Source organism: Gopherus evgoodei, chromosome 12 (assembly GCF_007399415.2).
Source record: "Gopherus evgoodei ecotype Sinaloan lineage chromosome 12, rGopEvg1_v1.p, whole genome shotgun sequence".
Lineage (NCBI taxonomy): Eukaryota > Metazoa > Chordata > Testudines > Testudinidae > Gopherus > Gopherus evgoodei.
The window spans coordinates 40,226,866-40,254,706 of record NC_044333.1 but is presented as its reverse complement, the minus strand read 5'-3'; the positions used below and the strand labels follow the sequence as shown (position 1 = coordinate 40,254,706).

The window sequence follows — 27,841 nt, the reverse complement described above, 5'->3', positions numbered from 1 at the left end:
GCTCAGTTCCTCTGGGAGCTAGGCGCACAGCCAGCTTCTGCCCCTTCCATGTTTGCTGCAAGAGTGCCCTGAACCTCCCTGCATAACGTTCCTGCTCCCCTCTGCCCTGCCCCTCTCCTGCACCTGCTTCTGGCTGCCTCCTACTCCCCAGCCTGCCCCTTGAGAGCCAGGCTAAAGTTAAAGCTGGCTGTAGCGCTCTCCCTGTTGCTGGTGCCTGCTTCCCCTGGCTTTGGATGGGGGCCTGGCAGGAGCCTCCCCCTGTGGCCTGGCTCAGCAGTCATTGCAGGTCGAGCTGGGCGTGTGGGTCTCCGTGCAGTTCTCACATCCCTGAGCCCTCCTGGGGCAGGCGCATGGGCAGAGGCAGGGCTGAGCTGCAGGAAGTGGCTTCGCCAAGCCTAGCCCTTGGCGTGTGGGGGGCTGCCTGGGCCCTGGACTGGCTCTGCTGTTAGAAGCAGCTTGTTCCCAAGGCTGGTGCTGTTCAGGTGTCCGGTGTCCAGGGCTCAGTAGCTCTATGGCCGCATCCTGCAGAGGTGGCTGCTCCCAGGCTCTGCTGGTGCTGGGCAGGGCCCAGCCCCCTGCTTGCAGGATTCCCTGCCGCTCAGGAGCAAGCTCTGCCCTCCTGGTCCCTGCCCTGGCCCTAGTGCCCGTACAGGTCTGCCAGCCGACGGAAGCGCGGACCCCACTCGCTGAGATAGTCGTAGTCCTGGTCGCCATCCGTCAGGCTGGACACGATGGAGCTGAGCGAGCCGGCCACGGAGCCGGAGCCCTCGCAGTCGTAGATGAGGGCTGTGTCGTAGGGGGGGACGTTGGGGTCACTGTCGGCTGCTTCTAGCCCCTGGAAACAGGAGAAAAGGGCTGTGAGGTGTGCGTCGGGGGTGGCTCCTGGCTAGTTGGCAGCAGCCCCTGGGCCAGGCAGCTGTCTCCATGGCCAAGCTGGGCCCTCCTGCCAGCCTGGCCCTGCCCTTGCTGCCTGTGCCCACCCCTCAGAGCCTAGGAGCCCTGGGATGCCCACTTGAACACCAGCCCCCACCCCCCTCAAGCCAGTCACAGCCAGAGAGGGGGGTGGGACACCAGTTCCCTCCCTCCTGTCCCAGGGTCAGGGCAGAGGCTGTGTCTGTCCTGGGAGGTGCCCAGCATGGTTTGGATGCTGGAAAAATGCCAGCTCCAGTGTGGCAGGAAGCCAGCCAAGCAGGGCCCTGGGGCTGGCAGATGGGTCCTCAGGGAATTTGGCCAAGCAGGAGTTGGCAGACCGGCAATGGGGGCACCCGGCCGAGCGGGGGCGCTGGGGCTGGCAGACAGGCCCTCAGGTCGCTCGGCCGAGCGGGGCCGCTGGGGCTGGCAGACCGGCCATGGGGGCGTTGGGGCTCGCAGACAGGCCCTCAGGGAGCTTGGCTGAGTGGGGGCGCTGGGGCCGGCAGACAGGCCCTCAGGGAGCTCGGCCGAGCGGGGGCGTTGGGGCCGGCAGACCTGCCCAGCTGTCTCATTGGCCTGTTCCAGCTTGGCGGGCGCCGCCCGGGGCTGGCTGGGAGCAGCTCCAGCCCATGCCATTGTCCCCGGCTCACCTCGTTGATGAAGTCTTCGATGTCAGAGGGGCTGGCAGGCAGTTTCCATGGATTGGGTGGGGTGGCGTAGCTGTAGGGAGCGTCTCTCCGGGTTGGCTGCTTGCCCCGGGGGCAGGCTCGGGGGAAGAAGTCGGGATTGCGGAGCTGGTTTATGTCGTAGGCGCCCTATGGAGAGAAAAGCTTTAGTGCCTGCCGGCGAGGGGCGCTGGGCTGCAAGGGGCAGCAGCAGTTTGGTGCTGCCCAGTCTGGTGTAATATGGTGTGTGTGTCCCCTAAACAGGAGAGACGGCGGACAGCAGAGGGGCAGGGCTGGGCTAGCAGGGGGCGCCGGATGGGGCCTGAGGGGCACACGCAGGGGGCGCCGGATGGGGCCTGAGGGGCACACGCAGGGCTGGGCTGGGCTAGCAGGGGGCGCCGGATGGGGCCCGAGGGGCACACGCAGGGCTGGGCTAGCAGGGGATGCCGGGTCGGGACCAAGGGGCACATGCAGGGCTGGGGTAGCAGCAAAGTGTGTGGCTGGTTTGCCTGGCGCATGTGGCTGCCCTCCCCTCACCTGGTCCTCCTCGCCCCCGCCCTGCTCGTCGTAGTTGAGGATGTTGTCGCGCAGGTCGTCCTGCGAGCTCCCCAGCAGCCCCTCGTGCTGCGGGCGCCGGAGGCAGCGCTCCCGGACGGCCGCCAGCAGGGCCAGCGCTGCAGAGACAGAGAGAGGTGATGGGGCCGGGCCGGGGCTGGGGTGGGGGTCACTGGGGGGGGAGGGGTGTCTCACTTACACAGAAGCAGGATGATGCTGCTGAGGATAATCATCAGGGCCCCGAAGCTGAGCCCCACCCCAGCCGTCGATGCAGCCGCTACGCTGGCCTGGCAGCTGCCCCCCTCATCGCAGGGGCACACGGAGACGTTCAGCAGCTGCACCTGCTCCTGCCGGGGCTTCCCGGAGTCGCTGAGCAGGAGCGGCAGGGAGTGTAGCCCTGTGGGCACCGGCACCAGCAATGCCAGCACCGCGTGGGTCGCTGGGCGGAGACAGGGACACCATGATATACCCAGCCCGTATGGCCCCAAGTTCTGCCCCCCATCGATCGGGCCCTGCTTCTCCCCCACACCAGTCGGGCCCTGCTCCCCCCTCACTGATCAACCCCCCTGTTTCCCTATCACTGATCAGGCCCTGCCCCCCCCCGGTCAAGTCGTGCTCCTCCTCACCAATCAGTGCACCCTGCCCCCCCCCACGATTGGGGCCTGCTCCCCCTTCACTGATCAGCCCCCCTGCTCCCCCCCCACAATTGGGCACTGCTCCCCCTGACCAGTCAGTGCTCCCTGCTCCCCCCTCACCGATCAGCCCCTTACCCCCCCCACTAGGCTCCACCCACCCCTGGCCAATCAAGTCTTTCCCCCTCAGGCGGGCTGGGGCGGCTCTGCCCTCGCTGTTGCAGGGCCGGGGGGAGCGGGGCTCAGGCTGTCGCCTCCCGTCCATGGGCGAGGTGCTTGCAGCTGGCGCTTGTTCCGGCCCCCGTCCTCACCGTTGAGCTGGCTGAGGCTCCAGTTGTGGGTGAGCTGGGGGGCGTCCGGGTTGAGGCGGAAGTGGAAGGGCTCAGCATGGGGCGGCAGGTCCTCATCTATGGCGCTCAGCAGCAGCCCCTGCCCCTTGCTGGGCTCGCTGCACACGACGCCCGCCAGCGGCAGCAGGGCCGGCCAGTGGTCGTTCACTTCCACGATCTCGATGGACAAGGTGCCAGTGGCTGTGTGCGGTGGGTCAGCTGGGGACAAGGGCAGACAGGTCAGGGCCCAGCACTCACCGGGAGGGCAGGTGGAGCCAGTGCCCCCAGCTCACCATTATCGCTGGCCAGGATGACAGCGGTGTAGCAGCTGCCCTGCAGGAAGGGCGAGCGGCCTGGCAGCGCCCGCTTGGTCTGCACCCTCCCAGAGCGCGGGTCCAGCAGCAGCCAGTCGGCCGGGTCATAGGCCAGGGAGTAACTGCAGGCAGAGACACCAAGTTATTTGCCTAGGCAACCAACTCAAACCTCTCGGGGGGGCATCCCAGGAGCCCTGCCCTGGCATGAGCAGCTGGCAGCGGGGAGGAGGAGAAGCAAAAAGTCACAGCCCTGCTAAATGATGGTAAAACAATGTCAGAGCGGGCTCAGGAGGCACCTCTGTCCCCACTGCCACCAGGTAAAGCCAGAGCTTGTAAGCTGCCTAGAGACAGCAGCCTGGCTGCCAGGAACCTGAGCAGCACCACGTGATAGCTACCGTCGTTGGTTTGCCTTTATGGCATCGTCTCGATTGTTTATCTATATGGTTTCCAGCTGGTTCTTTACTTGTTTCTGTTTATTGCAGAGGTTTAAATTTGTGCAAGGTTTAAATCAGCGCAGTGGTGAGTGTTGCTGGGTCTGCAGCATGTTAGGCTTGGGCAAAGGATTGTCCTGTAATGCTTCAGTTCACAATGATTGGCTAAGGAAGAGCTAAGCAGGACTCAAGCTAAACTATAGAAAGTGGGGTCCAAAAGGAAGGTCTTTGGCACTAACTCCATACACAGCCCAAGATCGGAGCTGCCAGACCTCAGCGCACTGCCAGTTGTACTGTGCAGATGCTGGAGGAGCCAGACATGAGCTGATCCTGACTGACCACCAGGAAACGGTCACTTGCCTTGTGGGGCGTGGTGCTTAGCGGGTGGGTTCTAGGGGGTAACTGTTAACACCTAGCAGCTAAGCGTAAGGCTCTTTCCCCGGTACACAGCCCCGCAAGCCTGCAGGAGATCATGCCCTGAGCCCTAGGAATCGGGTAATGGTGGAGGTGCCCTAGAGTGGGCGGGTAACACCCCACTCAGAGCCAGCGCCAAGCCAGAGGAGTTGCAGCCAGCATGGCAGAGCACTGAGCCTGACCTCCCAGCCCCTGCCAGCCTGTCTTCCCCACCCAGGGCTCCTGCAGGCCAGCGCGCCAGCCCCTGCCTCAGCAGTCCCTGCAGCCTGGCTGGTGCCTCCACTCGGTGGGCACTAAGGGCCAAGTTCCCCAGCCTCGTACCACCCCATGGGGCCCCTTGCTGGCCAGTGCAGCTCCCAGCCCTGGTCCCCAGCCACTGGCACTGTGTCCAGGTTGCTCCTGGAGGCTCTGCTAGGGCTCCTGGGGGTGCAGGTGGTGCTGGCACCTGGAGGGGGGATCACCTGAGGGCCTGAGGATGGCGGGTGTCGGGGTCACTGGCATTGAAGGTGGTGAGCTCGGTGCCAGGCGGTGCCCCCTCCTCCACCCTGACCAGCCGGGGGTTCTCAGGGAAGAAAGGTGCCTCGTTCACGTCCTGAACCTGCACCTGCACCATGGCCAGGGCCCGGGTGGTCTGGGGGGCCGACGGGTGCAGCTGGTTCTGGTTCTGGACGGAGACAGTGAGTGTGAAGTGGTCCCGCCCCTCGTGGTCCAGGGCCTGAAAGTGGAGGGGCTGACAGTTAGTCACGGGGAAAAGCGCTAACCCCAGGCCAGCCACCCCAGGGATTGCTCTGCACGTGGGCTCCCCACCCCCATGCCCAGGGGTCGCTCTCCAGTGGGGCTTCCCCCCCCTACGCCCCAACGATCACTCTGCACATGGGCTCCCCACCCCCGTGCCCAGGGGCCACTCTGCACATGGGGTCCCCAACCCCAACCCCCAGGAATCGCTTTCCAGTGGGGCTCCCCACCCCTATCCCCCAGGGATTGCTCTGCATATGGGCTCCCCACCCCCATGCCCAGGGGCCGCTCTCCAGCGGGGCTCCCCACCCCTATGCCCCAACGATCACTCTGCACATGGGCTCCCCACCCCCGTGCCCAGGGGCCACTCTGCACATGGGGTCCCCAACCCCAACCCCCAGGAATCGCTTTCCAGTGGGGCTCCCCACCCCTATCCCCCAGGGATTGCTCTGCATATGGGCTCCCCACCCCCATGCCCAGGGGTCACTCTCCAGCGGGGCTCCCCATCCCTACGCCCCAACGATCACTCTGCACATGGGCTCCCCACCCCCGTGCCCAGGGGCCACTCTGCACATGGGGTCCCCAACCCCAACCCCCAGGAATCGCTTTCCAGTGGGGCTCCCCACCCCTATCCCCCAGGGATTGCTCTGCATATGGGCTCCCCACCCCCATGCCCAGGGGTCGCTCTCCAGCGGGGCTCCCCATCCCTACGCCCCAACGATCACTCTGCACATGGGCTCCCCACCCCCGTGCCCAGGGGCCACTCTGCACATGGGGTCCCCAACCCCAACCCCCAGGAATCGCTTTCCAGTGGGGCTCCCCACCCCTATCCCCCAGGGATTGCTCTGCATATGGGCTCCCCACCCCCATGCCCAGGGGCCGCTGTCTGGCCGGGGTTCTGGGCTGGGACATAGCCGGACTGCTCCCTGGGGCCATTGGTAACGAGGGGTAGAGCATGGCCCCTGCACTGAGTGACTCATCTCCAGCTGGGCCCGGGCTGGAGGGAGCAGGGGCCTGGCTGGGGCATGGTGCTGGCCATGCCCCCTGGGGCTAGGAGCAGGGACAGGCTGTGGCCCAGGGTGCTGTCCCCTCACCTTCACCATGGAGAGAACGCCATCGTTGGTGCGGGGGTCGGTGCGGATGGCGAAGGCCTCGTCCGGGTCACCCTCCAGGATGGTGAATCGCGCCAGCCAGTTGGGGGAGCCGGGCAGGTCCTTGTCGTGCACCAGGAGCCGGCCGATGTCCACACCACTCGTGTTCTCCAGCACCTCCAGGGAGAACTGCAAGAGAGCAGCTGGGGAACTCATGACCTGGCATGATGGCACGGCCCACGTTCACATCTCCCCCAGCGAGGGCCAGGATCCTTGTCCCCCCGGCACGGAGCCCACAGAGGGCAGGAACCCCCCCACGGCCATGCAGTGAGTCAGACTGGCCCCCAGGCATCCTGCACTCCATCCCCCCAGCCGCTGGCCCAGCTCCCTACCTCCGGCTTGGTGAACTCGGGCGGGTTGTCATTGATGTCGTCCACGTAGATCACGGCTGTGGCTGTGGTGGTGAGGCCATCGCCCGACATGTCGGCCACTTGGAGGGTCAGGTTATACACACTCACCACCTGGGGAGGAGGGAGTCAGCTACTTGCCTGTCTGTCAGAGCCAGGGCCAGGGCCAGGGCCAGCCCTCCCCCCCGCATGCCCTGGACCCCTGGAGAGGGGCAATGCCCTGCATTACCCAGCCAGGGCCTGCCCAACCCACCCCTCGCTGGCCTGAGTTAGCTCACATCTGCGCCCTGGTGCACAGTCTGTTATTCATGCCGTGGGTCTGTCCCAGCAGGGCTGCCCACAGGTAGCCAGAGCACACTGGGCTTGGTTGCCACTCAGTATACCACTGATCGAGTGCAGTCGGGCGGGCCCCCAGCCTGCCGTGTGCCTGCAGAGACGTGTCCCCGAGCCAGGCAGCAGGGACTCCCAGCCCCCAAGGCCCATTACCTCGCGGTCCAGCCCCACTTGCACGGTGCGGATCTCGCCCGTGGTCTCATTGATGCTGAAAAGCCCAGCAGAGCCCTGCTCCAGGATGGAGTATCGCAGGGCTGCGTTGTCTGTGTCGGGGTCATCAGCGTCTGTGGCTTCTGCCTTCAGCACGTAGGTGCCTGTGATCAGAAATACACCGTGGGTGTAGAACCATAGAAATGTCAGGCTGGATGGGACTTGGAGAGGTCATCGAGTTCAGACCCCGGCTCTGTGACAGGGCCAAGTAAATCTAGACCATCCAGGACAGGTTGTCCCACCTGTTCTTAAAAACCTCCAATGATGGGGATTCTACAACCTCCTTGGAAGCCAACTCCAGAGCCTAACTACTCGAAGAGGTAGAAAGTTTTTCCTAATATCTCACCTAAATCTTCCTTGCTGCAGATTAAGCCCATCACTTCTCCTACCTTCAGTGGACATGGAGAACAATTGATCCCCATCCTCTTCAGAACAACCATAACGTATTTGGAGACTGTTACCAGGTCTCCCCTCAGTCTCCTTTTCTTAAGACAAAATATACCCAGTTTTTTTAACCTTTCCTCCTAGGTCAGGTTTTCTGAATCTTTGATCATGTTTGTTGCTCTTCTCTGGACGCTCTCCAATTTGTGCACATCTTTTCTAAAGTGCGACGCCCAGAATTGGACACAACTCTCCAGCTAAGGGGCACAGGTACTGCCCGTGTCTTACATACAACACTCCTGCTAATACACACCAGTATGACATTAGCCTTTTCCACAGCTCTAGCACATTGTGGACTCATATTCACCCTCAACCCCAGATCCTTTCAGCAGATAGTCCCCAGTTTGTAGCTGTGCATTTGATTGTTTCCTTTCTAGATGTAGTACTTTGCACTTGTCTATATTGAATTTCATCTTGTTGATTTTAATTCTGACTGCCAAAGTGCTTGAAACTCCTCCCAGCTTGGGGTAATCTGCAAGTTTTAGAAGCCTATTCCACCCATTATTCAAGTCATCAATTAAACTATTGCACAGGACTGGACACAGGACAGACCCATGTAGGACTCCATTAGATACCTCTACCCTGTTTGACACTGAACCATTGATAACGACGCTTTGAGTGAGGTCTTTCAGCCACTTGCGCACCCACCTTATAGTAATTTCACCTAAGCCCACACCTCTCCTGGGCAACCAGAATGGCAGATGAAATTCAGTGTTGATAAATGTAAAGTGATGTCTGTTGGAAAACAGAATCCCATCTATACATGCTCTTATCTTAACTAAATATTCTTAACCTGTTCTTTCCCTCTTTTGGCTTGTGATCCTTCCCTCCTTGTTGTCAATATTAATTATGTTGAGTATCTGGTCACCATTAGCTTTTCTCAGTCAAGATTGAAGTAAAATAGGCATTAAACATCTCAGCTATTTCAATGTCATCAGTTGTTCGTGCTCCTTCCCCACTAAGTGGAGGCCCTACATGTAACTTCAGCTTTTTCTTGCTCCTAATGTTTGTAAAGACCCTCCTTTTATGTCCCTTGCTAGGTGTAACTGATTTTGTGCCTTAGCCTTTCTCATGTTGTCCCTACATAAGAACAGCCAGACTGTATCAGCCCAAAGGTCCAGCTTGCCCAGGATCCTGTTGTGATGAAGTGGGACTGTTCTTAATGTTTCCTCTGAATACTGTGTGGGTGCCTCAGTTTCCCCAAGGCATTTCTGAAGTCTCCAGTGTGCATAAATGGCTGACATGCTGTCCCCTGGCAATAAATGGCCAGGGCACTTCCTCCCTGCAAGGGGATGGCTAAACGTGAAAAAAAGATCAGGTTACCTCCTGGCCTGGGAAAGAGAAAAGCCAGAAAGGAGGGCTGGAGGGGGTTTCAGTTTGGGGCTGGCTGGGAACAGGAAGTGAGGGCAGACGTGGGTGTCTGCCTCACTGGGCCCCAGAATGAACCTGGCGGAGAGGTCCCGTTCTCTGTACCTACAAGCTCTGTTTTAGACCATGTTCCTGTCATCTAATAAACCTCTGTTTTACTGGCTGGCTGAGAGTCACGTCTGACTGCAAAGTGGGGGTGCAGGACCCTGTGGCTTCCCCAGGACCCAGCCTGGGTGGACTCACTGGGGGAAGTGCATGGAGGGGCGTATGGTGAATGCTCCAAGATCAGACCCAGGAGGTGAAGCCGTGTGAGCTTCTTGCCCTGAAGATAGTCTGCTCCAAGGGAGAGGAGGCTCCCCAAAGTCCTGATTGGCTTTGTGGGGAGCAGTTCCAGAGCATCGCCCGGAGACTCTGTGACACCTGTCTTCCAACAGTGGCCAATGCCAGGTGCCCCAGAGGGAATGAACAGAACAGAGAATCACCAAGTGATCCATCCCCTGTTACCCATTCCCCACTTTTAGTAAGAAAAGGCTAAGTGGGGGGGTCCCTGCCCATCCTGGCTAATAGCCATTGATGGACCTGTCCGCCATTAACTTATCTAGTTCTTTTTTGAATCCTGTTATAATCCTGGCCTTCGCAACATCCTCTGGCAAGGAGTTCCACAGAGTGACGGTGCATTGTGTGAAAAAATATGTCCTTTTGTTTGTTTTAAACCTGCTTCCTATTGATTTAATGTGGTGACTCCTAGTTCTAGTATTATGAGGAGTAAATAACTCTTTCTTATTTACTTTCTCCACACCAGTCATCATTTTATAGACCTCAATCATATCCCCCCTTAGTTGTCTTTTTTGCAAGCTGAAAAGTCCCAGTCTTAAGCTATCCTCATATGGCAGCTGTTCCATACCCCTAATAATTTTTGTTGCCCGTTTCTGAACCTTTTCCAATTCCAATATATCTGAGATGGGGCGACCACATCTGCACTCAGTATTCAAGATGTGAGCATACCACGGATTTGTATAGAGGCAATATGATATTTTCTGTCTTATCTATCTCTTTCTTAATGATTCCCAATATTCTGTTCAATTTTTTGACTGCCACTGCAAAGTGAGTGAATGTTTTCAGAGATCTATCCACAGTGACTCCAAGATCTCTTTCTTGGGTGGTAACAGCTAATTTAGACTCCATCATTGTACATGTATCGTTGGGATTATGTTTTCCAATCTCCCTACATGCTGGTGCTGTTTCTTTGTGCTCCTCCTTAGCTATGTGCTCATACTTCCGTGTTAGATTTGTGCCAGACCGGTGAATGCCAGGCCCTGGCAGACTCACACCAAAGGCACCCACCTGGAACGGCTCCCTCCACCACGTGCCCCGTGAAAACCTCCTGCTGGAACAGGGGCCGGTTGTCATTCTGGTCCACCACAACAATCTCCAGGTCGGTGGGGTCTTCCAGGGTTGCGCCCCCCAGGTCCAGGGCAAAGGCCCTCAACTGGGCACAGAACAGAGAACAGGCATCAGCCACAGCTCTGAGCTCCTTACCAGCCACCAGACAATAGCACACTTCACTGCTGACTTACTGGCTCCAGGGCTGTGCCAGTACCAGCTGCTGTCAGCAGGAGGCACTGTAGGGTATGACTGGGCATGCTGGCTCTGGAGAGTTCACACCTATCCCATGCCAGGCTCCCAGCAGGAGGCACTCAGTTCCTCCCCAAGCCAGAACATTCCCCCTCCACACACTAGCTCTGTGTGTGTGTGTGTGTGTGTGTGTGTGTGTGTGTGTGTGTGTGTGTGTGTGTGTGTGTGTGTGTGTGTCACACAGCAGCAAAAGCACAGGAGGCCGAGCTGCATGCAGGGAGGGACCCTTACCCGGAAGCGGTCGTTCTTCTCTCGGTCCAGCATGGTGTTGAGGAAGACCTTCCCACTCAACTTGTCAATGGAGAAGATGCCCAGGGGTTCCTCATCCACGCCCGGCCCCTTGATGCTGTAGACGACGCCCCCAGGCAGCTGCTTATCGGACTTGATCTGCCAGGGAGACGTGTGAAAATAAGCCCACAGGGCTGGCAACCTCTTGCCCCTCACCCATCCCCAGCCTAGCCCCCTGGGAGAGTGCAGGCCCAGCCATCCTGGGAGCAAGAGGTCTAGGGGTGGGCAGCTGCCTGGATCAGCTCCTGAGCCACCCAGCCGCAAGGCGTTACCAGCAGCCAGGGATGCTCAGCACATCACCGGAAGGCAGGCTCAGGCTGGGTGAGGGTATGACTCAGTGTGCGTGTGTGTGTGTGTAAGTCTGGGAGGGAGTGGGAATGGGTGTGTGAGAGATGGTGAATGGGTGTGTGTGTGTGTGCAATGGTAGATATGTGTGTATGTGCAATGATTGTCCATATGTGATGGTGTGTGGAGGTGGATGTGAGTAGTGGATGCATGTGTGTGATGGTGGATGGTGGCTGCGTATGAAGAGGGGATGTGTGTGGATGATGGTGAATGGCGGATGTGTGTGTGTGTGATGGTGGATGCGCGCGCGTGTGTGTGTGTGTGTGTGTGTGATGGTGGATGGTGGCTCCGTATGAATGGAGGATGTGTGTGTATGATGGTAGATCGGGGTGGAGATGTGTGTGTGTGATGGTGGATGGGTGTGGATGCATGTGTGTGTGATGGTGGATGGTGGCTGCGTGTGAATGGTGGTGGTGTGTGTGTGCAGTTGTAGGTGTGTGTGTACATGATGGGAGGGCTGGGTGAGTGTCTGAGATGATTTTGGGAGGGCGCAGCCCCAGAGTGAGGGCCAACCTACATCCCTGCCCCTATAGCCTGGATGCTGGGTGACCCCTGAGGTAGAAAAAGCCCCATCTACATTTTTCTGCCTCTGTCCTTCCCATGTCTGATGCCCCAGAGCTGCCCTTGCCAGGCTGAGCAGGGGGGAGCCTGGCCTGCACCCTACGCAGCTCAGCTCTGGAGCTCTGGAGCCCTGGGCCATTGGAGCACCTGCCCTGGGCTGCTCAGGCCGGGTTGGGGCAGCACGTACCTGCACAAGGAGGTGGGGGATGCGCTTGTGGTTCTCGGACACGCTGATGGGTGGGATCACCCAGGCCCTCTTCACCCTGCTGGGCCCAGCTCGCTGTCGCCACGGATACAGGACCAGGGGGCTGGCGGGGAGGCCAGCGTCCCCCTGGGAGAGGTTGATGCCCTGTTGGGATAGAGACTGAGGTCAGGTCATCCCACTGGTCACCCCAATTGCTGCTTGCTGGCTCCCCCACCCCAGCCTGCCTTCCCCTGCTGGGCAGGAAGCAGTGGGAGTGGCAGTCAGTCATTGCCCCACCTAGGTATTTGGTGAGGGCATGGAATGAGTGATAGCCACGGTTCGGATCCCGGGGCTCAGAGAGGAGCCAATGGCCTTGGGATTTCTCTGAGGTGACGATCACTGCCCTGTCTCCTGTGGGAGCCAACACCAGCTCTGCAGGCTGCGTGCGGCAGGGAGGCTCCAAGGCGAAGCTGGTGTCCTCCCCACCCAGGCTATGCTGCCAGCAGTGAAGGGGGCACATGGCTCCAGAGCATGGGGATGCGAGGCAATCCCATCCTCGCACTCAGCCCTGCTCCCCGCCCAGCACTGGTGGTGGGGGCTCTTCCCAGCAGTAAGGCTGCAGCAGCACCTTGTGCCAATTTGGTGCCTGTGACAGGCAATGCCCCGCTCCTCCTGGGGGATTCCCCTCGCCCAGGGTTTCCTCTCTGCAGAGGCAGACCCCCCTCTCTCCTGCTCCACGGGACTGCGCTGTTTTGGACAGGTAAGGGCTGCTGGAGGTGACAATACCGCTGGCTGAGAATGCAGCAGGCTGGCTGTCAGAATCCTTGAGACCCCCATAGGGGCACCCCAGCACAAGAGCCCCTGGCTATTCTTAGGTGCCGATTATGGAATTTCCCTGCAAGGGGCACACACATTCCTACATGCTGTGCATGGAAACAGCCGCAGTACTGTAACCGAATGCTAATCTGCATTGTACTGTTCTGCTACTGGGTACTGGAACTGTGTGAAAATACCTTATTTTAAGCTAACCTTAGCCACACCTGTCAGAGCATCAAAGGCTCGTGTGACGGACACATCTGGTGTGCATAAGCAGGCGCTGTAGCCAGTCCATATCCGGCACAGAAATACATGACATGGTGTCAGAAGTAAATTCAGAACAGAAAGAAAACAGCAACCAAGGCTGCAAACAAAAGGAACAAAGCGAGAAAGGTTGCAGGGTCTCATACACATACCACTAAGTCCCAGAGACCTTCAGCTTTGACAAACCTTCAGACTGGAAAGAAGCTTTAGCATTACAAGCAAGCCCCACAAAGAAACTGAAGCTATCCGGGTATCTTCTCTGATTTATGCTATGGGGAAGCAGGCAAAGCATAGCTTTAGATCCTTTGCCCTTGTTGGAAGATAGTCACTAAGACGACAAGGAAAGGGGTCTGGCTATGTTAGACGCACACTATGCACCTCAGAGAAATGGGTGTTACGCCAGAGCACGTTGTCCCCAGCGAACTCAAGGACCAGGAGAAAATGTTAACTGCTTTACATGAGCTGAAAACTGTGATTTGGGAAATGCAAAGCATGAAAACAGCCCAAACAGGCTGGCTAACCGATTAAAAACCTTGTGCAGCAGGTACAACTGAAGAGTGATTTAACGTAGCCACAGAGAGCAAAGCCCCCTCAGCGTGAGACAGGAAACCCACGAGCAAAGCGCAAAACGTGAAAAACAAGAAACTAGCTTAGAAGCTGTTAACAACTGCAGCATGAGCGCTAACAGGCACTGCCGTGCGCCCTCTGCGACAAGGAGAGACCTCCCTGGCATGTCCGTCGGTAACAGAGATGGGCTGGTCACAGAGTTTGCTTACACTGTACATCCCACACATGATCATCCTAAGGCCCTTTCACCCTCCGCCAGGTGTGGCTGAGGTGAACTTAATTAGGAGCTGCCTACTGGCTGAACAGTATAATACAGAGTAGAATCCCATTACACTCCCAGGCTAAGGGGAACCAATTCCAGCCCACATGTGCAAGGTGTGGAAAAGGTCTAGCCGGGTGGAGATCCGTGCTGTAACACATGCACAAAATATGGACAGTTTGCAGCTGTTTGCAGCACCAAAGCATTCAGGGAGCTGACTCACCGACAATCAAGAGCCATTGTTTCTGGGATTCCGCCATTGTGATGCCTTAGAGCCTGCCTGGAGAGGGCAGCTGAATATTCATGGCAAGACAATTGACTTTAAAATTGACTAAAGCAGCTGATGTCATAGTCCTCTCAGAAGGGATTTACAATCCCCCTCTAAAGCAGCAGTCACCTGACAGTCATCTGACTAGCCCTGGAAGGATTCTGAACTGCATGGGCCAGTTCACCACTGAAACAACATACAAAGACAAAAGTTATGTGTTCAGAGTGTATGTGAGCAAAGAACCACAGACCTCCAGCCTTCTTAGCCGCAGTGTGGCAGCCATGAAGGGCCCACTGAGAAAGATGGAGGAACATGTTAGAATATTTTTTGATTTGGGCATTTTGGAAGGCAATCCAATACAAATAACTCTAGAGACACTGTGAGTACACCTCGCAGGATTCCTATGTGGACCTTAAAAGACTTAATGATGCAGCTCTGGAAGATAACATGGGATGACTTCCTCCCCAAAGGGAGAGCAGCTACAGTGTTCTCCAAGCTGGACGCCTCAAATGGATTCTGGCAAATTCCTTTAGCCAAATAAAGTGCTAAACGAACTACACTGATCACACCCTTCGGGAGATTTTTGCTTTAACAGATTACTTTATGCGACACAGCAAAAAGGTAAAAGAAGTGAACTCAACAGCTCCAGTTCTTCAGTACTACAGTGTGAACAAAACCACAATGGTCAGTGCAGATGTGAACAGCTGGGTGGTGCATTGTTGCAGCATCAGGCCTCTGAGTGGAAGCCAGTTGCATTTTGTTCTCGCACACTCACAGAAGCATAAAAACAACGTGCACTGATTGAAAAGGAGCCTGTCAAATGTATGGGCATGTGGGAGCTTGTACGGATCCTGTGCAGACTGGATTAGTTTACAGATAATAAACCATAAACTGCCTTGTTACCATCACCAGCAGAAAAGACCTGGATCATGCACCGCTGAGATGCCAGCATCTATTGTTCAGGTTCATGCAATTTAGCCCAATTGCTAAATATGTTCCTGGGAAAACTCTATCATGGAGCCCAGCATCGCACCCAGCTATCTGTGAGCTCAAAGAAGAGGTAAAGGTGTCCATGGATGCTATGGACACATAGACCAATGTCAGGAAAGAGACTACGCCAGCTCAACAGACACACAACTTCAGGAAGTTCTAAGTCTAAAGAAGACTAAGGATGTGACAAGCAACTACTTTGTCGTGAGTGGACAGTTAAGTGAATCAAATGGACTCATGATTAAAGGCAATTGCATTGTAATTCCAAATGAAGTGGGAGGAGAAACCCCAAACCTCATCCATGAAGGACATCAAGGATTAACTAATGCCACGAACAGGCCAACCAGTCAGTGTGGTGACAGGGCATCAGTGAGGACCTGAAGTATCGGCATGTGAACATTGCCAAGCTAACAGAGCAGCACAACACAAGAACCTTTAATAACAACACCTTAACCAGTCAGACCTTGGATGGGCCTAGCTGCAATTTATGTGAATTCAGACGATGTCATTACTTGGTCATCATGGACTATATTTCTGGTTATATAGAAATAATGTACTTGAAAGATATAACATGTTGCAGTGTTATTGAAAAAGTAAAGTGCACTTTTGCTCACTTTGATATTCCAGAACAACTAGTGATGGACAATGGGCCACAATCCACTGCAGCAGCATTTAAATCAGTCTGAATGAAATAGGATTTTGATCATATTACTAGCAGCCCACAGTACCCACAAGTGAATGGAGAGAGCTGTACAGGCAGCCAGCTACTGGCTCTATCGCCGAAGTGGCCAGACATGAAGACTGGGGCCAAATTGAATAAAGAGGTTAAAAGAGCTTATGAACACTCTTACAATGGACACCTGTCAGTTAGAGACCTGCTGGGTCTAGACCCTAGCAGCCATGTGCATAGCTAATCGGATGGGGGAAAAGGCTGAACAACTCCAGCTGTTGTGAAGAAACAGAAGGCAGTGCCCAGCTCCTATGCAGTCGAGACAAACAATGGAGAGTTGAACAGAAGCCGACGACATCTACAGTTCGTCCCCCAGAAAGACCAGTCAACGCAGAACACGGAGAACTCAAAGATTCCAGGCTGACCACGGCGAGTCATTGCACAGCCAGATGGTCCAGTGGTCGCGCGTTTGGGTCGGGTCATTAGCAAACCAGTGCGGTTCAGAGACACCGACCAGCCAGCTACACGCAGGCTGCAAAGACAGCCTGCTAGTGTAAATCTTGGGAATGGCGGGAACGTAGCACTTGAAGGGGGAATGTCCTGGAATGCTAAACTAGACCACTGTCCAGCCACTGGGTGGCGCTGTTGGTCAAAGATTGTATTTTAAAGGCGCCTCCCTCCGAGCTGGATCTTAGGGTGGGCAGGACTGGGGTGTCTCAGCAAGCGCCCTAGCCAGACCATACGTGCTACACGAGAGCATGACAGGCCTGTGCACCGCTACGCGCCCTATGCACAAACAGCCACAGTCACACGTGCACTCCCACACGCCCTGCACACAGATGTAGTCACGTGCACCATGAGACACCCATCAGTCCCAGTCATCCATCACAGACCCTATTACCCCAGCCCAGAGAGTCTCTCCTCCGCCCCCCCCCCCACCTGCCATAGAGCACCCATGGAAAAAAATTAGCAGGAGTTTGGCACCCACGGGCTGCCAAGCTCCCCTCCCTCCCTGCCCTGTACCTCCTGCCCACCGCAATCAGCTGTTTCATGGCATGCAGGAGGCGCTGCGGGGGGAGAGGGGAGGAGAAGGGATGGGATGTGCTTTGGGGAGGGGGCAGAAGTGGGCGGAAGGAGGTGGGGTGGGGGTGGGAAGAGGCGAGGCAGGGTTTTGGGGGAAGGAGTGGGGTGAGAGCAGGTGCCTGGGGTGGAGCAGGGGTGGGAAGATGTGGAGTGGAGTGTGTGTGTGTGTGGGGGGGATTTGAACATCCCCAGAGCCCAGAGGAAGCTGGTGCCTGTGCCACCTGCTGCCCCCCCAGCCTTTCCTCAGTGTCAGCATCCAGCTTAGCCCCTGACCCCTGTGTCCAGACTGAAACCACCATGCAGGCAGGAGGTGAGTGGCAGAATCTAGAGCAGCTGCTGCTGAGACATCACAGCCATGCATCTCTGGAAACACAAGAGCCTTTTGTGGTGGGGCTTCAGAGAGCAGCTGCGTGGGCCTGTGGGAGGTGGAGGGGTCTGGAGGGGCCCTTTGCGTTTCAGGAAGGAGGGGGGTTGGAGGAGGGGGCTTCCTCCGGCTCTCACAGGGCAACAGGGGAACAGCAAAGAGAGAAGATGTGATTGGGGCCAGACTCTGGCCTCAGTCCCCGTGACCCAGGAGCCTGCAGCCCAAGGCCCTGGCAGCACCTAGTGATGCTGATCGAGGGGCATGTGTGGCACAGGCACGCGGGCAGGCAGCGCCTCTGGCCACTGAAGCGTCCCTTGTTATATGCAAATGATGCTCTTGGTGGGGAATTGGTGAACTGTCTGCAGGGGGCCTCGCAGGGTCTGTTGCACATGAGCATGACGGCTGTGCTCCTTGCACAAGCGCCAGGCAGGCTGCACCATACTTGGGTGTGTACTGCCCCCAGACAAGTGTAGCAAGAATTCTGGGCAAGCTTGTGACTGGGCACTGCATGTATGTACAATGTGAACTGCATGCTGTGTGTGTGTGTGTGCGTGAGAGAGAGAGAGAGAGAGAGATCCGGGGTGTGTGTGAGAGCGCTGGTGTGTCTGTGCTGCAGGTAACTCTGTGTGTGTGCGCGTGTGTGTGTGTGCGCGCGCGCGCGCACGAGGGGGAGGGAGAGAAATCCGGGATGTGTGTGAGAGCGCTGGTGTGTGATGTGTGTGTGCTGCAGGTATCTGTGTGTGTGTGTGTGTGTGATGTGTGTGTGTGCTGCAGGTATCTCTATGTGTGTGTGTGTGTGTGTGTGTGTGTGTGTGGTGCAGGTATTGCTCTGTGTGTGTGTGTGTGTGTGTGTGCGCGCGCGTGTGCCTAGGCCAGTGTGGGTGGGGTTGCTGCGATGAGGGAGCGGTGAGTGCTGTTCCGGGTGCCCAGTGCCCACAAGGCCTGGTCGCCCGCCCATCACAGCACCAGACTGAGCCCCCCACAGCTCATTTCTCAGGCTGAAGCAAATGGCTTCTGCCCCAGCCAGACTCGGAGTCGGGGGTAGGGTGACCACACGTCCCAATTTTATAGGGACAGTTCTGATTTTTGGGTCTTCTTCTCATATAGGCTCCTATAACCCCCCACCCACTGTCCTGATTTTTCACACTTGCTGTCTGGTCAACCTAGTGGGGGGCCCACGTTGCTCAGCGGGGCCGGAAGAGGGATCACACTGACCTTGGGTTCCCACAGGCCCCAGGGGACGGCCAGGGCGGGGAGGGCACAGACAGCATCAGCCCCGCTGGCTATAAATAGAGGCAAGTGCCTGGGTGTGTGCTGGGAACATGCTGCCAAGATTGCAGGCAGCTGCGGGCGACCTCGGGGCTTAACCCGGGGTTAAGCAGAGAATCCAAATAAATCTAAAGGGGAGTGGAATTCAAGGGACCCTCGGCACGGAGCCTGGGAGCAACCTCCGGCTCCCTTCCCCCACTTGGGGCAATGGGGCCTGCGAGCCACTGCCTTGGCAACTCAGAGCCCCCCCCTTGGGGCAGGCAGGAGATGGGAACCCCCACATACATGTATTCACTGTTCTTGACTGGACCCCACCCTCCCCCATGGGGCTTTAACAAAGTTGAGGGAAGAGAAAGAACAAACAGCACTGGAGAGTCAGATGCTGGACAGGATCCCCCCTTTCAGCTCTGCTGGTGCCCCTCACTCCTGATCTGCAGCCCCCGTTATCCCAGCCCTGTGTCCCCAACTCTGCCAATGCCCCTCAGTCCTGACCCACAGCCCCTGTTATCCCAGCCCTGTGCCCCTCAACTCTGCCAATGCCCCTCAGCCCTGACCCGCAGCCTGTTATCCCAGCACTGTGCCCCGAACTCTGCCAGTGCCCCTCAGTCCTGACCCACAGCCCCCGTTAATCCAGCCCATGCCACCCTCAGCCCTAACTCGCAGCCACCCTTCCCCAGCTAGTCCAGTCCTGAGCCCCGCGATGCTCTGCAGAGCCCCTGCACTCCTGAGGTGCTGCTCCCTGGTTGTGGTGGCTGCTGGCCCTGCTGCCATGGCGTTTAAGACCCAGGGAAGCCTTTTGCTGCTTCACTGACTCATTCCTCCCATTCTAAGCCCATTTTTGGTAAAAAAAAGTTGCATCTGAGGCTCTTGTTGTTCTGGGCAAAGCCAGGTGGGGCTGAGCACATGAATCACAGTGGCTGGGGTCACGCTGCCCCCTTTCCCACCGCCAGCCGCAGCCTGGGAGCACCGTGAGTCCCAGTGCCCCAGAAAAGCCACCTTCCCACCACTGCCACCCCCAGACCCCGCAGCACCGGGGGGCGGAGTGTTAAAGAGGGGAAGTCCCCCCAGCAAGAAAGCAGCTTGTCCCAAGGGAACTGTCTCCCAAACACCCTGAGACGAGCTATGCCCACTGTCTCAATCACCTCTCCCACGAGAGCCCCCCAGCCAGGGTCTGTGTGCGCAGTGCAATGGGCCCCATCCTGCCTGGGGCTCAGTGGCAGCTGCCAGTGGCTGGGGTGAGACCTCCCTCGGAGCAGGGCTAACGGGAGCCCAATGGACTCCCGGCTCCTCCAGCCCCTGTGGCTTGCTAAGCACTGCTGTAATGCAAGCACCAGCCGCACGCGGCCCTGCTGCACAGCCAGCCCTGGGGGTGTTCGGGGCACAACTGACACAGGAGGCTGCTCCCGGATGCTGAATCCCCAAAGGGGAGGAGTTGGAAGGGACAGGTCATTGCCTCCTTCCCCCTGCAGAATGCAGCAGCTGGTCCCCTCCACTGCACCCCATGGGCTGGGCCGGTCCCAACTCACAGCCCAGGCGGTGAGAGCTGGCTGAGTGGCCGTGCTTCCAGGGAGTTATTCTCCCATACTCCCCTGGAAATGGGTGACGACTGGACATAGCGGGGAGTCCCAGCAGGCTGGGGATACAGGGATGGCCAGCAAGTGGGGCCCAAGCCCTGGCTGGTGCTACCGTACGGCATGTAATAACTAGCAGGCGTACTGCCCCCAACGCGTTGTCCACACAGGGTGCTGCTTCCACGCCAAACAGCGTCGGGCTGTTGGCGGCGCATTCTGGGACCCAGCTGGCTCAGGGCTGCAGGGCCACCCCCCACCCTCAGCTGTCCCAGTGCAGGCCAAGCTGGCCGTGCCAGACACTCTTACCCACAGGTTAGGGGGGTGCTGTGTGGAATGATGGGGAGAGCATGGGCTTGATTCCTCGTGAGCTGGCATCCATCCAACCCAGTGGGGCAGTCTAGGCCCCGAGGGAGGCTCCGACTGATTCCGCTCCAGAGCTACCCACTCTGTCAGGGCCGTCAGGGCCTGTCCTGTGGGTGCCCTGGCCCCCAGAGCTCCCAGGCTGGCACCTGGCAGCAGCTCCTGCCTGCCCCCATCCTGCAGGGAGCCCACCCGGGGCTGCAGCCGAACACAGCCTGGGCTGCCCCCCCAGTGCTGGAGACACTGAATGGCTGCCCAGGCCCTTCCCCACGACAGGCTGACTGAGCCACTGCAGTGGGCCTGGGGGTGCTCTCTGGGTACCCACCTTGCTCTGCTCACCATCTGGAGCAGGCGGGGTGTGCTGGGGCACTCCATGCAGCTGCTGGCCAGGAGCCCACTCACACATTCCCTCGGCCTGGGAGAATCGCACAACTGAGACGCTGCAACCACAGTTCCCAGGGTCACAGAGAAGCCAGGGAGCCAGGGCCAAGTCCCCTGGCTCCCAGCCCCAACGCCGCTGCGGGCCATGGCTGTGCACCAGGCGGGGAGAGCCTCTCTCCAGAGGAGCTGCTAAACACACTGGGTTCTGCTCCTGTGGGACCGGGCGTGCTCCTCACAGCACAGACATGGGGCGGGGAGAAGGATCCAGTCGCCTCCGTCCTTGGGGCTTATGTACCAGAGATGGGCCCAAAGCCATTGCACGTCTCCTGTGTGTCATTGTCAACATGCCATGCTATAACCCCCTGGAGGTTCGACACCCACAGGCCAAGGAGGTTGGGCCGTGTTTCCTGGTGGGTGGGCATGACGGGAGGTGGGGCCAGCTTTGCAGAGTCCCGTGGTACCCGTTTAGGGCTCATTATGATGCCCACGGGGTCCTCCTATTGGCGTCAGTGTTGGACTGGGCCTGGCCGTGACTGTGCACACACCCGTGGGACGTGCCTGGGCACTTGCAGATCGCTGAGGATTAGCCCGCCATGGCAGTGAGCGTGGGGACAGCTTGGGCGTGTGGTGCACGGACAAGGGACTGAACAGGCGACCCTACGGCTCTGCACGGTAGGTACTGAAATCCAGGAGCAGTGGAGGGACACACACAGGCTGGGGACGTTTCTCCCAGCAACAGCAGATGGACCCACCTTGGAATGTAGCACCATGAACCAGAACGCCCCCAGCCACCCATCTCAGGGACAATCTAAGATGGGCACCACCAGCTCTCCAGGCCCCCATCCCTCCCCGCTCCCACCTTCCCAGGCTACCTCACTGAGCTCCGGGGGGTGTCCCGGAGTCCTGGGCCTGCCCCACGCCCTGCCTTTGTACTGTGGGGTGAGGCCGTGCTGGCGGGGGTGGCTGGAGAGGTCAGCACCTCGAGCGGTTCAACTAGGACACAAGAGGCTGGGCTCTGGCTGTATCTCTGCTCTCCTGCTGGCCCCTGCCTTGGCTATGAGCCCTCCCCTGGCCACACCTGCTTTTCTATGCGCTGAAGACCAAATGCCCCTTTACCAGGAACTAAGGCAGGGAGCAGGGGGAGGGGATTTCCCCCCAATAATTCAGTTCCTTGCTCAGAGCAGACATTTTTAGAGCTAGCATGAATTTGACTTTTGACCTTTCCAAATAGCAGCCACACACACTTCCCGCTCAGGCCTGTTTGGGCCCAGCTTGGGATTCCAGTGGGACAGCTGGGCAAACACAGCCCCACACTGGCTATAACCACAAGCTGCATGAACACCCCCTCCCACGGAGACACCCTCGCCCCCTCGCACACTGGCCCTGCACACTCATTGTCCCCAGCTTGTTAGCCTGGCCCGCTCCCAGGCGTGGCCGGTGGACGAGGCCCGGGCTGCAGGTCTTGGGGTCTAGGCAGTGCGTGTGGCAGTACCGTCCTTGCCGCTGGATTTTCCTTCGCACTGGAACTCTTCCCGAGGGGCCTGTGCTGGCTCCGGGCCCCGCACCAACCGAGGCAGCGAGGCGGGTGGCTAGCAGCCCGCAGCCCCCTGCCCGAGAGAGCTGGAGGGATGGGGCTGTGCGGTGAGTGCACTGGGTACCGTCTTGCCTGAATGCAGAGCCCAGCCCCTGGGAACGGCCCAGCTCTGCCAGGGCGCGAGCCTGGCTCCCACAGTGCCTCTGCTCCAGGGACGGCAGCCCGGAGGAATGCTGGGAATGGCTTCAGCTGTCTCGGGGGGCCCTACACCTGAGGGTGTATAAATAGCTGCCATTACTGTCCCCGTGGCTGCAGCGGGGAGACGGCAGCTGGGCCAGGCTCACTGTCCTGCCAGGAAGAAGCAAGGACTCCCCGATAGTGGGCCACTCTCTGCAGCCTTGGGCTGACTCGGGGGCCATTTGCCTGCCCTCTCCCCCCCACTGGAGATATAGGGTCTGTCTGCACGGCAGTAAAACACCCACAACTGGCTTGAGTTCCTGGGGCTCAGGCTGCAGGGGCTACACAATTGCTGTGCAGACATTAGGGCCTGGCTCTGGGACCCCACGGAGCGGGAGGGCCAGCCATGGTTGTGTATCGTGGTGTAGACATGGCCAGAGAGACCTCCTGTCACGGTGGCTGCAGGACAGGAAGGGTTTAACGCTGGGCTGGCTGTGTCTGGCCTCACTGACGGCAGTTCAGCTTAGTCCCAAAACTCGGTCATGAAATCCCCACATGTAACATGGCAAAATTGTTGGTCTGCAGCACAGGGGCCAGGCTGGAATGGCAGGGGGAAGGAGGGCGGCTGGGGGTTGGGGCTGAGGGACATCGGCAGAGCTGGGTGTAGGGAGAGCTGGGTTCTGGGACAGGTGGAGGGGAGCCTGGTTTGGGACTGAGGGGCAGCAGCCAGGCTGTGTGGGGCCCCACCGATGGCTTTTTCACACCTATCACTGACTCCCTGGCTGTTGTGTCGCCCAGCTGGGCAGCATGACGCACCCACTGCTATGGGGCTGGGCCACCCCTTACCCGGGGCAGGGGTCTGTGGTCTGAGCAGACTCTGGAAGCACCTTGTGTCAAGGGTGTGGTGTCCCAGAGCAGGAGGAAACGCGGGTCCCTGGCACATAGTTGGACAGGGGGTGTCATAGATGGTCAGTCTTCACTGACCCTCTTGTCCAGCCTCCTCAAACCCTCCTCCCATTTGCCAGCCCTGGCACCACCCTCTGGCCAGCACCCACCAGGAGGGGATGGTTGGGAAAGGCTCGTCCCTCCCGCTCTACGGTGCACTTTCCCTGCTGCTGGGGGTCAGAGTGCACCCGCTCCTTCCCCTGGGGGGGGAACTGCGGGGCTTAGCCAGCAGCTCCTGCCTCACCTCCATTCGGCACAGCCCTGCCCCAGACAAGGCTGAGCAGGAATCAGCTTTGGAAAATGCTCTTGGTTACATTTCTGGAACAACTGCTAGCAACCTGCCATGATCCCTGCGGCTCCACCAGATCCCCATGGCTTCACCAGACCTCGCCTCCCCCAGGTCTACCAGACCCTTCCCGGTTCTACCAGATCCTCATGGCGCCCCACCAGATCCCCACAGCCAGAGCAGACAGACGCCTCTCCCAGACAGCCAAATCCCTCCTGCCATGGTTCCTCTGTGCACACAAGTGTACAGCACAGGAACCCTTCATGACCGCAGTGGTGCTGCCTGGGTGCTACCGAGAGATTTGGCCATATGGGTGTGTGTGTGCATGGATAGTCTATGTCACAGTGTGCGTGTGGCAAGGTGGCGGTGACTATCTACACGTGGGAACGCACAGCGCACGGCTGTCGCTATGGCCGAGGTGACTGGATGCAGGCGTGTGTGTAGATGACCCTCTGATGGGCCAGGCATGCTGGCACCATGCTTTCCGCTCAGGCCAGGAGTGGGGCTATCAGGCTCCTGGTGGCTCTGCCGTGCCCACTCCTGCTTCCTGGGTGTGTGCCCGGCCGGGGATCAGGAGCTGTGCAGTGGGGCCATGTGGTGCCGAGTGCCTGGCTCAGCTTGTACAGTTCCCTCACCTTTGCTTTGGCCCAGCTGCTATTCCCTGGGGAGGGACGGGGTGAAGGGCTCTTGTTTTGAATAGGAACACTGACTGGAGCTGGCTCGGAGAGAGTGCTCCCACCAGCTGTCAGCCGACCTGCCTGTCCATCACCAGGGCACTGCCCCTTCTCCCAGCTGTGGAACTGCTGCCAGCCCCGTTAGCCAAAGGAAAGGGAAGCCAGGCTGGAATGGGGTGAGAGGGAGTTGGGGGCACGCTGAGGGATGCTGGGGCCTGGGGGGCGCAGAAGGATTCTGAGAGGGGGTTAATTGCTCTTTAAGCTTTGTGTCAAAGGCCCTTTCCCAGCGGTGTCCTGCCTGGAGAGGAGCCCCAGTGTCTCAGGGCTGGTGCACCACAAACCACTGCGCTCTGTGGGGCCAGGACTGTCTTGGTCTGCGTTTGTACAGCGCCTGGCACCACAGGATCCTGGGCACTACCGTAATGCACCTAATAACATACAGCACCACAGAGTCCTGGGCGCTACTGTAATACACCTAATAACGTACAGCGCCTGGCACCACAGGGTCCTGGGTATTACCATAATATATCTAATAATGTACAGCGCCTGGCACCACAGGGTCCTGGGTATTACCATAATATATCTAATAATGTACAGCGTCTGGCACCATGGGGTCCTGGGCTATTACTGGTGCACTTGGGCACAATTAGTAGCTCACACACACACACACTGCAGAAGGCTGGAACTGAGGGCTCCTTCCAGAACCCCAAAGCCCCAGGCACTGAACACACAACAGCTAACACTACAGGGGGGAATGCACCCAGGGAAGGAGGGCTCCCACCTGTCACAGATGCCCAGACACTGTGGTGAGGGTCCCCAGTATGAGACTCTGGACAGTAGGGTTAAGGACGCTCTGTCACTGCATGGGGAGGGCAGCAGACCTGCACCTGGAGGCATGACACCTTGAAAGCCCCTTTGCACAGATATGATTTCACGACAGCATCAACTGCACAAGAACTGCTGCAGCCTCCTCCCACCCCCCAAATCTCCAGCAGCTGCATTTCCCGGGGGAGGTGGCACCCGGAGGCCCCCCACCACCACATGCGATATATCCAGTGCATTCAATCCCTTCCCTATATGGGGGTGCCCCACGCCCACCCATACACAGGATGGGGATGCCAGGAGTCCCCAGAGAACTGGCACAGCGTGGTGAGCCCCCCCGTCTCCTCCCAGGCTGGCCATGGGCAGAGGTGCTGCTCCTGCTCCACCTGCACTCCAAACTAGGACTCCTGGTCAACGGGGTTTCTGTTCTGGGTCCCGACCCCGTCTTCTGTGCTCTGCTCTCCTCAACCCTGAGCTCCACGTGCTGGGACAGCTGTCTGTCCCCCCACCCACCTGCCTCCTTCCCCTAGGCTCTGGGAGCAGGGCTCTGGGCTGAGCGTGGTCGTTGGGCAGATTATTTCCCCTCAGGCCCCTCCAGAGCATGTGGAACTCCCTTCCACACCGTCCTGGTTTAAACCACTCACAGTCTCGCCATGCAGGGCTGAGCTGGGGCCTGGAGACTACCAAGCACCCAGCACCCCTGGGGGTGATGCTGTGGTTGGATCCCAAACCTTGGAAGCCCCATAGACCTGTGAGCCAGACCGGCTCCATAAACCTCCTTCGGTGGCCACTGCCGCAGGGCGTGGTGCCACCTGCCGCAGAGGACGTCAGCACCTGGAACGCTGCCTGCCCTTACCTTAGCCCAGAGAGGCGCCAGGAGGCAGAAGGCGAGAAGGCAGGAGCTTTCCATCCCGGTCTGGTCGGTCCCCGGGCTGGCAGTGTCAGTGCCTCGGGCAGGGACCGCAGGGCTCGGAGTGGGAGCGACTCTCTTGTGTGGAGCTCTCTAGTCCGGAGCTAAAATAAAACTGTCGTCTGGCTGAGTGACAGCACATGTGCTGTGCATGTGGGGGGTGCGGGGTAGGGGATATTAGTGTGGGGGGAGAGAGCAGCTGTCCCCATTACACAGTGCTTAGCTCAGATATCACTCTGCCCACTGCACTGGGGGTGGGGGGATGGGCAGGGTTAACCCTTTGTGTGTCAGCTGCAAGTGCCGGACCAGGAACCGAGTGCCAGCCCAAGGGCTGCTAGCCAGGCTGAGCCAAGAGTGTGGTACCAGGCTCAGGCCAATCAGCTCAGACACCCGCCCAGCAGAGCCACAGCCGATTTCGCTCCGTTCGGCTTAGTTAAACCGGCCCCTAATCAACACAGGCCACTGCGCAGCTCGCGCCTTCACCTGCATCAGAGTGTCTGCCGAGCCCTTTGTGTCGGTCAGACCCACCTGGGGATGGGGGCGTGCAGGGACCCTGCCCTGGCTGGCGCCCCACAAGGGCTCCAGGCGCTGGGCTCAGTCACAGCACGTCCCTGCAGGGCCTCAGTTTCCCAGGCACTCACCCTCGCTGTGTTACAGCCACCCGCCCATGATGGATAAGGCCCGGTTCCATAGCGGTGCCATGGCTTCAGCAGTGTGTGAACGGCAGGGCCTTCGGCCCCCCCCCCACCCTCTACAGCTACAGCCCCCACCCCCGGAGTTACAAACCAGGGCCCGCAGAGCGTCCCACACAGCTCTGCCCCGGAGACAGGGCGACACAGACAGCTCACCCCTCCCTTCAAACCCCACCACCTTCTCTGAGCCCACCTCAGGCAGGGCCCCACCCCCGGCTCCTGCCCCGTCCCTGCCCTCCTGGGCCCTACCCCTCTCTCAGCCTGGGGGCCAGTGTGGGTGCTTCCAGTGCCCTGCAAGAGCCTGGCGCTGTGTCGGGCACAGGGGAAATGGCCAGTTCAGGCTGCAGTTCGGACACTGAGCCGTGTCAGACGGTCCCTGCCCCAGCTAAACAGACCAGACAGACCCAGGGTCGGGGGGAGGGTTACTGGCCCCCGGGTCACACTGGGGAGCAGCAGCACAGAGAGATGTCCCTTTTGCTTCCTGTTGTTGCAAGGGTGGGGAGCCCAGGAAGGTGTCCAGGGAGCCTGTGCTGGCAGGGACTTCTCCGCTGGCCTCTCCGCCTGGCTCCAGCTCTGGCAGGCGAAGGATGGCTCCAAACAGCTGCCGCCAGTGACTCAAAGAGCTGCTCGCCAGCCAGAGGGAGAGGGGGTGAGTTTGGGCACATGGGGGGGGGCAGAGCTGAGGGCAGGGACAGGTGGCAGAGCTGTGTGGGCGCGACAAAGCCGGAATCAGGAGCTGCCTTTGTTTATTTCCTGCCGTTCCCTGTGGATCCTCTCATCCCTCCACTCAGGGCCTCTGTCCTTCCAGCCGATGGGGGGGTCTGAGGCTGGCCCCTCTGGAGGGTAGCGCTGCTGCTATGTTCCCTGGCCAGAGGGGGCGCTCCCTCCCCTGGAATCAGAGCACATTGCCTCCACTACCAAGCGTGAGGGGCCGAGCGCCAGGAGTGAGCCCACTGCCTCCCCATCACACCCATCCCTGGCCAGCCAGGGGAGCAAGGCAAGACTGGAGTCCGCCTCTGGAGGGCTGCTCTGATGCTAGGTCTGGCCGTTAGCAGCAAGGGCTCCCTGCGGAGATCCCCACCCTGATGG

At 58.9% G+C, this 27,841-nt stretch overlaps 1 protein-coding gene across 1 annotated transcript; it reads right to left on the bottom strand.

Moving 5' to 3' along the window:
• Positions 1-623: 623 nt before the first annotated feature.
• On the bottom strand, positions 624-26,141 carry CDH15 (cadherin 15). The gene is made up of 14 exons (XM_030581772.1): positions 26,007-26,141; positions 11,854-12,015; positions 10,704-10,859; positions 10,182-10,326; positions 6,972-7,132; positions 6,471-6,599; positions 6,082-6,267; positions 4,714-4,967; positions 3,387-3,529; positions 3,076-3,312; positions 2,332-2,571; positions 2,115-2,251; positions 1,563-1,727; positions 624-835 (listed from the first exon to the last, which is right to left on the bottom strand). Exons 1-14 carry the CDS (start codon positions 26,058-26,060, stop codon positions 638-640), a joined length of 2,367 nt encoding a protein of 788 aa, XP_030437632.1. The 5' UTR covers positions 26,061-26,141; the 3' UTR covers positions 624-637.
• Between the last annotated feature and the right edge of the window lie 1,700 nt (positions 26,142-27,841).